Source organism: Danaus plexippus, chromosome 14, assembly GCF_018135715.1.
Source record: "Danaus plexippus chromosome 14, MEX_DaPlex, whole genome shotgun sequence".
NCBI lineage: Eukaryota > Metazoa > Arthropoda > Insecta > Lepidoptera > Nymphalidae > Danaus > Danaus plexippus.
In genome coordinates, this window is record NC_083546.1 from 2,512,566 (window position 1) to 2,526,684 (window position 14,119).

Below are 14,119 nucleotides of genomic sequence, written 5' to 3' on the forward strand. Positions count from 1 at the left end.
ATAAGAAAGTGAGCCAATTCTTGAGACCAATCAAGAGTAACATTCCTTTACAACAAGCGGGTGTATACAAACTCGACTGTGACTGTGGCTTGTCATACATTGGACAGACGAAGAGGAGCATCGGTACAAGAGTTAAGGAACACATCTCAGACATCAAAAACAGGCGCGCGTCGAAGTCAGCAGTGTGTGAACACACAATGGACAAACCAGGCCACTACATTCGTTTTGATAAACCTCAAATCCTCGCTCGGGAAGACAAGTATATACCGAGATTAATTCGCGAGGCTATTGAAATTAAAAAACATCCCAATTTCAATAGAGAAGATGGCTGGAATTTATCAAACACCTGGGACCCCGTTCTTAAAAATATAAAATCCCATGTCCGAAACCACACCGCAGGACCTCAAGACACCGTGAGCGCATTCTGCCGGCATCCAGAGCGGTACGCCAGAAAATTAAGAAATCGATGGCGGTAGATGATAAATAACAAGGACCAACTGACAGACATTCACACCTCGTCTGCCCGTGATCACGGTTGCTGCAAAGTAACCGAAACGTCGGGATTATGTAGTTTTTAAATAATAAAATCCGCGTAGTAAATCCGAAAAATACTAGTTTCATTTAAATGAATACTCGCGAAAATCTTAGATCTCATTCTATTAAAACCTATTAACAGTCTCATTATAAATTAAAGAAGGTTTTATATATTTCATTACAAATCTTTCATACATTCATATTCCGATAGATCATGTTGAAAGCGAAAATACAGTATAAATAAGTAAGAGTCATTAATTTAAATTACGCCCTGGTATTCTATTAAATACTTTTTTGTACTTAATAATTGAGACTAAATGTTTGAGATTTTCCCTTGCTTTTCAAAATATTCAAATCTATTCAGCCAATTAAAATAAAAAATGTTAATGAAATTGTACATAATAATTTAAGGAGAAGAATTAAGGCATAAGAAATCACCACTTTGATTTCGGATATCAGTCATAATTTCACATTTTTACGATTCACAGTAGTTTATTTATAATAAATAAACAAACGTAAATAAAAAATATATATTCGGTTACGGCATCGTAAAACTCGCTTCCGTACTAAGATACGTTTCAACAACAGTGCATGAATGTGTTTTATGTAACATATAATCTAATGTAACCTATAAATAATTAAACCTATTACAAAACTTCAACAACCAAGCTATATATATCATGTTTACGTGTTTTCTTCGCGTATTATAATTACAAATTATTGCTCAGTCAAATTTCACCCTACATACATAACTTAACCTCTGTTAATACATTTGAAATTTAATTACAATATAACAACACTTCGATTGAAGTGTAAAAAATTATTATCGATATAAGTAGTACTAGTAGCTACTATTTATTATCTTTCTACTTTAAGGAACAGGAATAAACAGCTTGAAAAAGAACTGTTTTACTTGATAAACTATATATTTTAATTATATATCTATAATATATAAGGACATCATTCTATTAGACGTCTATGAAGCATACATATTATATTAAAACCGGTATAAGTATGTCTTAGGTCCCCACGAGTCCACACAACCGGTATATAACTTTTTAATATGAATAGTTTTTTATAACTTACAATTCTATTAATCTATATAAGCTGTTTTTCGAGCTTACTTCTACATCTTGTACATTAAATATTTAAATATTATTATATTAAATTTTTCATTTATTCTCATATACAAACTTCGAGGTCACGAAACCATATTTTAAACCAAAACAACATGAAAACGTGGCTGCAGTAACAGATATAAGATTATTTTATTTTTACGTTTTTGAAATGAATAGATTACAAATAAACAACATGAAGGAAATACAAATAAAATATACTTATATCTATCACTTTTTTAATGTATAATTTAGTGACGAAAAAACACCAATCAAAAATCTAGTGGAATAAATTACAGGAAAGATAACAGATTTATATTTTATTCAGTAATAATAAATTTAGGTTATAGATAATTTAAAGAACTTGTCTTCCGTTTACAAATTTGAGCACGCATTAAATAGGTCGACTATTTATATGAAAATAGTGAGATAAATGAACTTTTATAATAAAAACATCAACCATTGTTTGTCTATGGTATTTGCTTGCTATGTAGAATTAGAAATACTTGTCTATGATATTACTATACCTTTTTAGTTGAGTTTTAAATTAAGTTTAAGACTGTATAATTTAATTTTTGCTCAATGCTTGCAATTAACTAAGAGTCATAAACTAATGAGATAAATCAATGATGCTTTTAAATCAATCTACACAAATAGTAAACGAAATTCACAATTTTACAAAATTATTTAAGAATATTTTATTTGTATTATATTAATATATAATAATCTTTTTACAAATAAAGCGAACAAAGCAAGTTACCATTAGAGACTTTCTGTTTTTGATTTCGTTGACAAAGCGAAGTTTTTCGATGATGCATTGTTCTCCGGAGTAAGGATTTGGAATTTAAAAAGCTTTTTTATAATTTCGTGTTCTTTGCCCTTTTAAGGACATATATATGATTTATATTGAAGGCTCCATATCAAAATGTATATATACATTTTTTTTTTTATCTATATATTGGCATAATGAGTAATGCGTATGCACCCAAGCTTAAATTATTTTCAATCTGGTCAGATGAACAGAAACAGCTGTTTGTATGATCGGACGCCATGTTGAATGTATAAATTCTCTGCGGTCGACGCACGCGCATGCGCACGGGTCCCGGTTCCGCTCCACAACATACATAGCTATATAAATTATAAGTTATAAATATGCTGCGGGCATCAATATCAGTGCTTGGATTCCACCAGCCATTATAAGGAATACTTTAAAACGTGATTGAAAACAATAAGTTTAAATGTCAGCTGTAATAAAACAAAATTATTACGTAAGTAAGTACATATGTGAATGGAATTTTTATTTGAAAATTTCTTTGAGTCTTTTTTTTTTATTTCATGCTCTATAAATAAAGCTTTATCGAGATGCAAAGAGATATAGTAGATGAGAAACTTAAATAGAAAAAAAAATTAACAATTTAAGTCTTAATTTAAACTGAATATGTATTTGTACGGGCAATGGTCAGGAAAGACAATGTAATCCGCATACACCGACTATTACATCAAGTGGAACAATCTCTATGAATTATTCAAAACCGAATACTCAGAATAACAAAACAAAATATAATGAGTTCTTAGTATTAAGGACCTGTTTTTGTATTCAATTTACATTTTGAACTTTTTCAATTTTTTGAATCAGATACCTAATTCGACGTTTCCTACGTATATAAGGTCAAGTCAAAACCCGTAGTTCACAGTAGAGCGTAGTTTGTATTCAACAAGCCCTAGAAATTATTTTATGATTTGTAAAACGAGGTTAGTAATTAAGATTAAATAAAAAATCGTATGTCAGTATGTGAGCATAGATAATATAAGGCCAATGATGAAATTAAAAAAAAGTCCAGTTTCGAAATATCTTTATATACGTAGGGACCGTCGCTATATAAAGTTTTTATTATAAATGCTATCATCCGCGTGAAAAAAAATACACCAGTTTTTACGTTACATGAGAAATAACAATGAAAGTATTCACAGGATTAGTTTAAATAATTAAATTCTTTATACAAAATAACTTTCACGGAGACTCATTTGAAAATAAATATAGAACACAAATAACTTATAATTTATACTAATACAGTGTTGTTAACTGTATGCAAATATTAAGAGGTAAGTTAGTTTAAGGTATTCCAAAAAAAAGTTCACGATAAGAAATTGTACTGGATATTTAAATAATCCAATGCTGCTATTGAAATTGCATAATGTCAAGGTAAAGTATTGGCTGTGATATACGCTTACAGTTCGTTGGTAAACAAATAGTTTCAAGGACATTCAGATGCAACGAATATATTACGCGATTTACAAACGTTTGATTTATATGTATCATCAATATTTTATATATTTCTTATACACTAATTTAGTATTTATATAAATTGATTGATCGTTTTTTAATATCGAACGGTTGTATCGATTTGAAATTTTAGACAAATAAAAAAATGAATATTGTATTTCGTTGAAACGCTTTCTATAAATCTTCGATTGCAAAAATGTCTAGATAAATATTTTTTTTGCTTAATTAATATAAATTTTTGAATCTCAATAACAGACTAACAGTATCGTATTTGTGTTAACGTTGTACTGATCCGTTATTTGTGTCAATATCAACGTACACAAGGCGACTTCGAGAATACATTTTCACGACGAATCGATTATAATACTTAAACAATGCAGCCCCGATCGTAGACACGCAAGCAATTTTATAAATAAAACATGTTTCCTTTTTTGGATATTAACATGTTTATATTAACTCACACAATATTTTAACCCAATTAGATACAGTGAAAGACATTGAACAGCTAGAATTATAGAAATTGTTATAGAAATATTATTAAATATATATATACATATATATATGTACATTAAGAATATTTACAAAAACACAAATAAATCTTTTTATTAACATCATGTTCTACATATACTTTATTCAGCTTTATATCATATGTGGCAATCGACTGCTTTTGGTTAACCAAAAAGTTTTAAATTCGATTAAAAATCTAACATAATAATACAATGGTCTACGCATCTCACAAACACAATATCAAAAATTTTCCTGTAAGCAATTCATATCTAAAATGAACCCTTTATCCGACATCCGCAGCCTCCCTCGGGTGCGACCCAATTTTAGCCCTCAGCGGTCTGACCCAGTTTTAAGAAGTCATTTAGTACAGTGAGTTAAAATTGGGGTTGCATATTAACGTGCTTGCCCTCAAATACTTCGGATTTCAACGTGCCCCATGAATTCCGTATATTATTTATTGACACTCTATATACCATATAAGGTGATATTATATATATTATTTTACATCATAGAAATTTTATCAAATCACTTTGGAATTATCTGTGTGTTTTTTTAATAAACACAATGACAGAAAAACAGGTAAAATTTGCATATTAATAATATTTCAATTATAATTTTTTTTGTTAGATTATTAACTTTTTATTTATTTTATGTTCCTTCACTACCTGATTTGATTCTGTGTGTTAAAATCAAAAAATTGACGCTTCATAGACAAATAAAACCTCAACTTTTGTAACACCCTGTATTAGAAATATAAAGAAGAAGTTGAATAATCATTTAATATCTTGCACGTGTGTGAAGAAAAAACACAAAGTCCATAAACAAATCCGTAAACACCCAAGGTCAATTAAACAATTTCGACATTCCATATATTATTTTTATATTCTACAAAGGATATATGTATTCCAATTCCGGTCAATGACCCACTCCTCCATTAGAGTTATATGCTGATGTCGTAATGAGAGTCTACAAGGCCATCGTTGTTTTGCCAATGTTTTCGACATTGCATTTTTTATTCAATTATCTTGAATACTTAAATTCTTCAGCAACATATATTTTAATTTATTGAAACATTTACGAAAACTTTTTTTTAATATATGACGTGTATACAAGATACGGTTTTAAATTTAACGGTACGGTACAAAGAAATTTACCACAAGAACGTCTGATTATTATTATATGTTAGAAATGGTGGTAGTATGGTCATTAATATTAAAATAATATCAGCTGAGTTGTTCTGTAAATTTTCTGTGTTACACGAATAACCAGTCAGTAAAAATTTCCCTTAGTTGTGTAACTAACTGTCGACATTACATAAAAGGGACAACTGACTTAGATTTGAGATCTCGTTCTGTATATATATATATATATATATATATATATATATATGTATATATATATACAGAACGAGATCTCAATATATATATATATATATTATGTTATTTATTTTTATTATAATTTTTCCTCTCGTATTTTATTGTTTCATGGCTTTCACTAATCACGATAATTGCCAATAAAAGTCTAAAATGCGTCATAAAATTGACATTTCATTGTTCAATAATATTTTAAGTATAATTATATTAAACGTAAATATGAAAATATACTCTTTTTTCTGCTTCTTTTGAGTGCAATATTAAAAAGTTAAAATCATCATGACGGATATAAAATTGCAAAATTTCGTTGTCGCCCTACTTCATAATATTAGTTTTCCTGACACTTTAAATTATTCAGCACATTTCTTATCATAGCTATTGAAACTGAATAAGTACTAGAAATATTTTTTATATTAAATCTCAAAGTACTTAATTAACTTTGACAACATAGTCCAAAATATCAAAGTAAAAGTTTTTTAGCAAGTTATTATAATAATATAAAGAATTTGAAGGGAATTCTTATTATAATCGACCAATTTATGACATTAATAGTTATGTACACAGAGGAACATATGTGATAGAAGCAACAATTGACGAGACGGCAACTTAAGTCCTCGCGATAACTATAAATAGTTAGTTTAGTGATAAGAACCGCTGTTATCACTAAAAACAATAAGACGTAAACAATAGAACCGGCGATGAAACATTATCTTAAAATTGTTGATGATATTTGTCTGACTGTACACTGAAGCTCTAACTTATGTACATACTAAATGATTTTATATATTACACAAATTTCGAAATACGAAAAATCATCAGACGTTTTAATTAACAGCTATTATGTCTTGGTAATAATAATAATTAATATGAGATGTCGAAATACGACCTTCAAAGACAATCGAGCGTCCGAGGCCGACAGTCATGGCTGGTTGAAATAAAATATAATTTCTATATAAATTAAATAATATAGTTTGCATTGTATTATAAATGTAATAAAATCGTCCTATGATTGCAACTTGCAAGTAATCATTGAATGTCAAAGTATATAAATTATTTCTGTATTTATATTGTATGAACATCTGTATGTAGTTTTCCTTCACCCAGATAAAAAAAAAGATACAATATGTGTTACATAATTATACAAATCGTCGACAGTCGGAGTCTTTGGAAGTATGAAAGTGTAAAGAGACGTATGGAATTTATTTATAGGTATATGTTGTAAGTAATTTTGAGAATTCTTATAACAAAGAATATAATGTTAATTATATGTTTCTGTGCGACATGTGTTATCTGCATATGGCATATAGTACATATATGTAATGCACCGCGTTACTCAAACAAGCCATAGTGCGTATAAATTACCGTTAATTTCTCGTGTCACGCTCCGCTACTTGGCGTCGCGTGCCCAGAGCTTCCTGCTTCAATGCAACGGAATTATACGAAGGATTGCTCACAACAGAGCATTCCTGGTTGTTCATCCGATAAATTAATTATTCTAATACATTGTTACATATCGTATAAGCTCATCCGCATCTATATGTGAAATGTATTCCGTGCCAACTAATCAACTAAGTATAATTCATACTGGCAGAAACCTGGCGATGATATCCTATAAATCTTGTGACATTATTAAGAATGTTAGCCTGAGACATCAACCGTCATATAAATAAATGGAATGAAGTGAAAAATTCATATATCGCATAGAATATTTCAAAGCAATAAAGTCGGCGGGGTCGTCCATATTGAGGAATGTTGAGAATTTTGTACGATTAATAGAAGAAGAATGAATGAAGGAATCGTTGAGCGTGACCGACACCGCGTCCCTTACTCCTGAACACAAGGACCACGATCGATAATTACAGAAGGACATTTGTTTTATAACGGTATAAATATATAATACATTGTACACGACTTTATTTTTACATGAAATCACATGTCAGAATTGATAATGATAGATCAAATAAATATATTAAATTTGATATTATAACTTAACATCAGGATTAGTTTTATACAGAATTTCATGTCAGTATTAGTTTTCGATCTAAAAGTCTAAAACGTCTTTATTAAATTATTTATTATAGAAAAAAAATAGTAAAATGATTAATACTATTGCGCCTTTGTTAAATTTTAAGCATTATAGTATATAAATATAAGGTATGTACCTCACGTGTAGACGGGGGTATTTGGGTCGATCTCAATTCTCTCTCCGTGTGCTACAGAGCTATTTTCAATCTCCTCAGTGAAACCGATTTCGAAAGTTCTGTTTCATTTAAAGGATACTTTATATGTACATGTCTCGCGTACCGTTTTATAAAAGTAATGGTAACAAAGAAAATATGTCAATAGATGACTCGACTTAACAAGGTTCTGTGACATCAAAACTGGTATATAATGACAAAGAAAAGGTAATTGCATGTCTTTCTTTGTTTCACTATATCAATTTGTTACATAATAAACAAGTTTTGTGTAAACAATGATATCGAAAGGTTTATGAAACGTGGAGATCAAACAGATTACTCTTTTATTTTATTCACACAGGTTTTATAATATTATATTAAGGCCAAGGTCAGCATCCACTTCCAATATGGAATCAGAAGATACGCAGTTTACTCTGAGTTTCATATAGCGAACATTTCGTGCGAAGGCATCATAACGCCGGTAAGTCATGGAAACGTGTTCGTATTATTTCAATCGATGAGGCCGCGGAGGTAGCGAAGGGCTCTGGCGAGGTCGCTACTACTCAGATGTGTCATTCTGTCAATATTGCCATTTGACATTGTGTACTGGTGATTCGATTAATTAGAACAGTAATCACATACATTAATATTAATACACAGTATCAAATTAAATTGGTAATGCAATTATAATTACATATAAGATTACATGGACTTACAACCGCTAGCAGATGAATGCGTAAACTAAGAGCTTATTGAATTTTATAGTTTAAAATGAGTAACATGAATGTTTTCACACTCATTTTGTCTTCCTACGCACAGGCTACGAAGTAATCAAACAGATTGAATATAATGCTGTTATAAAAAATACGATATTACAACAATATTCACATAGTAAAATTCAAGAATACTCCTATTTTAATATGTTTATAATAATGAGCGAATACAATAAAATGTTACATCGCATACTTGAAACAGTGTAAATACTATCGTGTTTATAATTTAATGTCGTCAAAAGATTAAAATGATGCAGAATAAAAACATGTTCCTGTTTACATACAATTATTTAAATTTCGTCTCATATTAGTAACTGATAAATAGTCAAGTATCTACAAGGAATACATTAGATACTGGCTTTAACTGATTACCTGGTGATAATTTCGTCTTTAATTAATACAACAGTATGTATTGTATGAAAACCAATCACATGATTGCCCTTAGAATAAACCTATTGTGTGACAGTTGAAAGGAAAACCAGATTTATGTTGGATCCATTTAGCCGATCCGAACGCGTACTTGACCTAACGACGCAATTAAAAATAATGAAATCGTTTTGAAAAAAAAAGCACCCAAGAATTCTTTGATCAGCTTGACATACTTCGGAGTCATCTAAATATAAATCCGGCGAATAAACTTAAACATCATCTGCCAGCGAAACGTCGAGTTGGCGCTTCATTCTGATAACTCTCAGAGTAGTCAAACAAACAGTCAGTATCTACGGAAACTTCAAAGACACGCTTTCCCTAGCCACGGCCCCGCTTGATAAGTGGTCTAAAGGGCTCCCCCTCCGCCCCGAGCCCCCCACCGAGCCGACCTACTTACAGCCCTCGCCACCGCCACTTGCACAATTCGTATCAGCTGGATTGTCGAATCAAATATACTAATACATATCACTTTCAATATCTGTATGTTTAGTTCATGACTATATTTAAAACATATGATGCTACAATAGGAACATACTTATTATAGTACATATTACTTGGCAGTGCAGACATGTTCTGGTTGCCAAACGTGCAAGTATTTGGACTTTACCTAGCCTCATATCTATCACAGACGCAACTTCAGTACTTTCACTGGTACACAAAACAGATGTAGATATTATCCGTGTGTACGGCATTACGCAACAAAGCTGAGATCACAGATAATGACGCTAACCTACATTTTATATAATGATAAAAACATTTCTTCGATGGAAATCCATTATGGAAATATCTGTGAAGTACGTGTTTTACTTTATGTTTATATCAACTGAAATAACGTAAGGTTTAATTAGATTTATATAGGATTTGTTTGTGTACAAAGTATCCTTCGGAATTGTAATTTATTCTGATAGTTTCCTGTTGATGCTGATTCCAAAGGTCTTGTGATCAATGTTTTATAACTTCATACAATTCTTGTCTATCACCAAGTTTATTATACTTTAACAAAGTCTCATTGGCTATTCTGAGTAGAAAGTCTTAAAAGATTACCTACTAATCTTATGAGGATTGTTAGTTTAGGTGTACATCGTCCAAATGTAAAGCATCTATGTTATTAGATAGAATAATTTTAATTATAGATAATTAAATTGGAAATTTAAGGTCAGGTGTAGTTTAAAAGTAAAATAATAAAGAATTTTTCGTAATTTTATTTTACGAAAATTAGTGAATTTCGACGATCCTCATATTTTTAGACGTTGTTGGTGTAGTTGTGACTTAATATACATATACATATGTACATTAATGATAAGGTATACATGTTATTTAAATATATAAGGATGGATTCTTTTAAAAATATCCGAAGTAACTCATTTCTAAAGGATTTTGAATGACAATGTAAAACTTAGTATCAATATTGTTATGTTTTAGAATCATTACGTTCCTTTGAAATAGATACAATGATACACATTTCTTTACAAATATCTGAGGAGAAAAAACTCAAACTTCCTCGAGATAACCTGGTCGAAGAAACCGGATAAAATAATTTCAGAGAACTATTCTGACTGCTATTTAGTACATAGCATTCGTACTATCATTTTTCATTTCAGTTGATTTTATATAACTAGTTCCGCCTGTACAAGCGTTTTTTATTTATGCGACAGGTGAGCAATAAATGACTGTATTATCACAGACATATATCAAGATCGCATTCCGTTAATAATATGAATTAAAACACGTGCGAAACTAACGACAACGATCGTTAATACGTAATGATATCGTTGATGTCGGCAGATTCGTTATTTATCAACATTTAATTGACTCTCGATATTTGCTCTTGCAAGGTTGTTCCTCAAGCATTCCGTTAATTACAGTTAGTGAATAGATCGTATCGCTATAAACTATAAGGTATCTTCTGTATAAATAAATATAATGAGACTGTCTGTCTGTTTATATTATAAATAAAAACTGCTTTATTAAATATTAATATTTTTATATACATGGCACGTATTACCTGTCTGTTTGTTCCGATTTATGTCTGAAATTGCTCTTCCAATTTTGGTGATATTTTCACTAGCAGAAAGCCAATGTAACAAGTACTAACTAAGCTCCGTAGATAATAAGTTCGTTTATTTTTTATTAAAATAAAAACTTTAAATAAGCATTATTCCCGTATTCCGCTCGGACACAGTCGCGGCAATATGTGATTTTATATAAAAAGAGACCTTTGAAACATATAAATCACGGAGTGTGCTCACAGGCATTCAGTAAGAACATTCGTAACCGCCAACAAATTATCTAGATACATTTCTAACGCAAGTCTCACATACACAGAGTGGGCAATCTAAACAAATATTCCTATATTAGTGTTATAGTTATCTTGTAACGATGTTCTGTTTTCCACTCGGCGGGAGAGCGATGCAATGGTAGAAAGACATCTATTTATAAATTGAGAAGCTGGCGACCGCGTCGTTGGAGCATTCAGCCGCGTCTTCGATTTTTAACAATATATAATTACCCGCCAATAACAAGTTGACGAAATACATTCATTATTACATAGCTTTCATGTTTTTATTTAAAATCCACTGTTTACAAAGGGGTAAGGAATTGAATGTTATTTGAGGAGGTATTAACGTAAGTGTGAAATTGACTTTAAAATAAACAGTCTATAAATTTATTAAGTGTATGTATAATATGTTGAGGGTTAACTCGTTTTTTGTGAGGACTTTGATCGGGTCCGGTGAACCTCAAACGGTGTAGTGCATCGAACGGTGAGAGCGAGGTCGCTGAACCCAGTCATGTGCATTTGTACGCTTATACCTAATTTTGGTATAATCGATAGAATTTTGTTTTTTTTTTGTCTTCCATACACTAAATAAGTTCTTAAATACGCTTTATTTCTATTAATTTTATTGTAAATGTGTACTCTTATTTATTTATTATTAGTTTATTCATTCAAAGTGAAAGTGATAATTAAAAATATTCATATCTAATGGATTTTAATTATGATACTATTCATCAACTAAGGCGTTTTAATAATTCTAATAACAACATAGTATATTTGAATTGCTTCTTTTATAATATATTTATTTATCGCAGCCGTAAATAATTACAAAAAAGTCATTATTTTGATTATTTTCTGTGATTCTACATGGGACGAATGCGATCTTGCGCGGTTTCGATTCACTCGTAAGATATTGCTTAAACAATTGAAGTATTACGAATGTTACTTTTTCAATTATCGTGTATTTATATTATATTCAGTGTATTCATCCAACCCATAAAAGAGATTTCAAATAAATCGTCAATCAGGCTCTAAATTTAATACAAATGACAGGAAGTGTTTGCTTACTTGACGCTTCAACGACGCGCTAAAACATGACTTGCGGAAGATCCGGCTAGTACAAACCAGTGCCATAATTATTTTTTTATATTACATAATACTGTATACTCTACAATACAAATGCATATACAAAAATAATCTAACCCCTAAGATTTCTTGATTTAAAATAGTATTTTCTAAACTAAAAGTCAAACTCAGGAATGTTGTGTTTCTAATTAACCTTAAAAATGTAGTATAATGCTTTCATTTAAACTCAAAATCTAAAATTAAAACACAGTATAATTTAATTACATTTTATATGATTTATTGCCCATAGTACGTGATACGTATTTAAAAAATAATAATTAATACAAAGCACATGATAAGCTATTCAGGTATTTTAATTAGTAAAACAAGATTTCTTAAGACAAACCTTTTTGTATATGTACATAGAACCTAGTTTGTAGCTAATATAGACCTGATGTTGAAGATAAACGCATTACATTGTTTGTTTTTATTGAAATGTAAAAACAAACTTGTATATAACGAAAGGATGTCACTACTCACAACCGTTGTATCTGTTGTACTTCAATAGTGCATTGAATCTGTTATTACAATAATATCACTTACGTGTTTCTTTAAAAAAAGAACGTATCTGGCTTAGAAAGCGTCATGAGGTTTTGATATTTTTTTAACGTATTATAAACTCGGTTACGAAGACCGTTTAATAGGATATTGTGAATTAAACTTAAATTAACTCTTTAAATGAGATACAAAATTCCAATATAAAGTACCTGGAGTTCCTTATTCTTGTTATCTTTATGAGAAGCTGCTCTGATAACACCAGCTTTCCATCCCCATTCAGAAACTTTATTCACATTAATTTTTGAAACACCACTCACAGAAAGAAATCGTTTGCCGACTAAATCTTCACGGTATCTAAATGCCATAACGAACTACACAATCACATTATTCACTTTATAAAAACTACACAAACGTCAAGAAACACAACGCTCAAACGCATTACACACTACACTGTACGTCGAGCGAGGAGAAACTACGTACGAATCTTAAAAACTTAATAGCAACCAAGCGAAATAAAAGTTGACTTATTTAGGTAGTATATACAAGAAGAACGTTAAGGAAGTTAGAAAAGAACCTTTTTAATTTTACTGGGTATGATTTAAGCCGACTAAATTATGATGTACACGCTGGCAAAGATGTTAATGCATCTTTAAGTACTTCTGATTTTATTAGCATTACATGACTGAACAAGCGAGGTTTTGTCTTAATTCATCTATTGCATGACAGATGGCACAACCATAATTGTACTTCATATTTATCATAGATGGCAGTTCTATGAAATAATCGAAAAACATTTTGAAAACTAAGGAAGTCAATATTTTGCAAATGTTTAAGTATTTCAATTTATTTATATATATGTTAATATAATTATATAGAGATAAAAAAAATAATAAATTCAATATAATTAAATATTTAAAGTAATTTCTTATTCTAATTAAAAAAATCTAAAAGATTATAATAAAAATTATTATATTTTAATATTATATGAATCTATAATTTTAACTGTAATAATTTTTGTCCACAAAAACT

At 30.0% G+C, this 14,119-nt stretch overlaps 1 protein-coding gene across 1 annotated transcript in view; it reads right to left on the bottom strand.

The window, feature by feature from the left end:
* The window catches only part of LOC116769810 (lysine-specific demethylase 3A), a 99,182-nt gene extending 85,615 nt beyond the window's left edge, over positions 1-13,567 (bottom strand). Inside the window, 1 exon segment of the mRNA XM_032660999.2 lies at positions 13,300-13,567. Within this exon segment, the coding sequence (XP_032516890.2) occupies positions 13,300-13,455 (156 nt within the window). The 5' untranslated portion in view covers positions 13,456-13,567.
* Between the last annotated feature and the right edge of the window lie 552 nt (positions 13,568-14,119).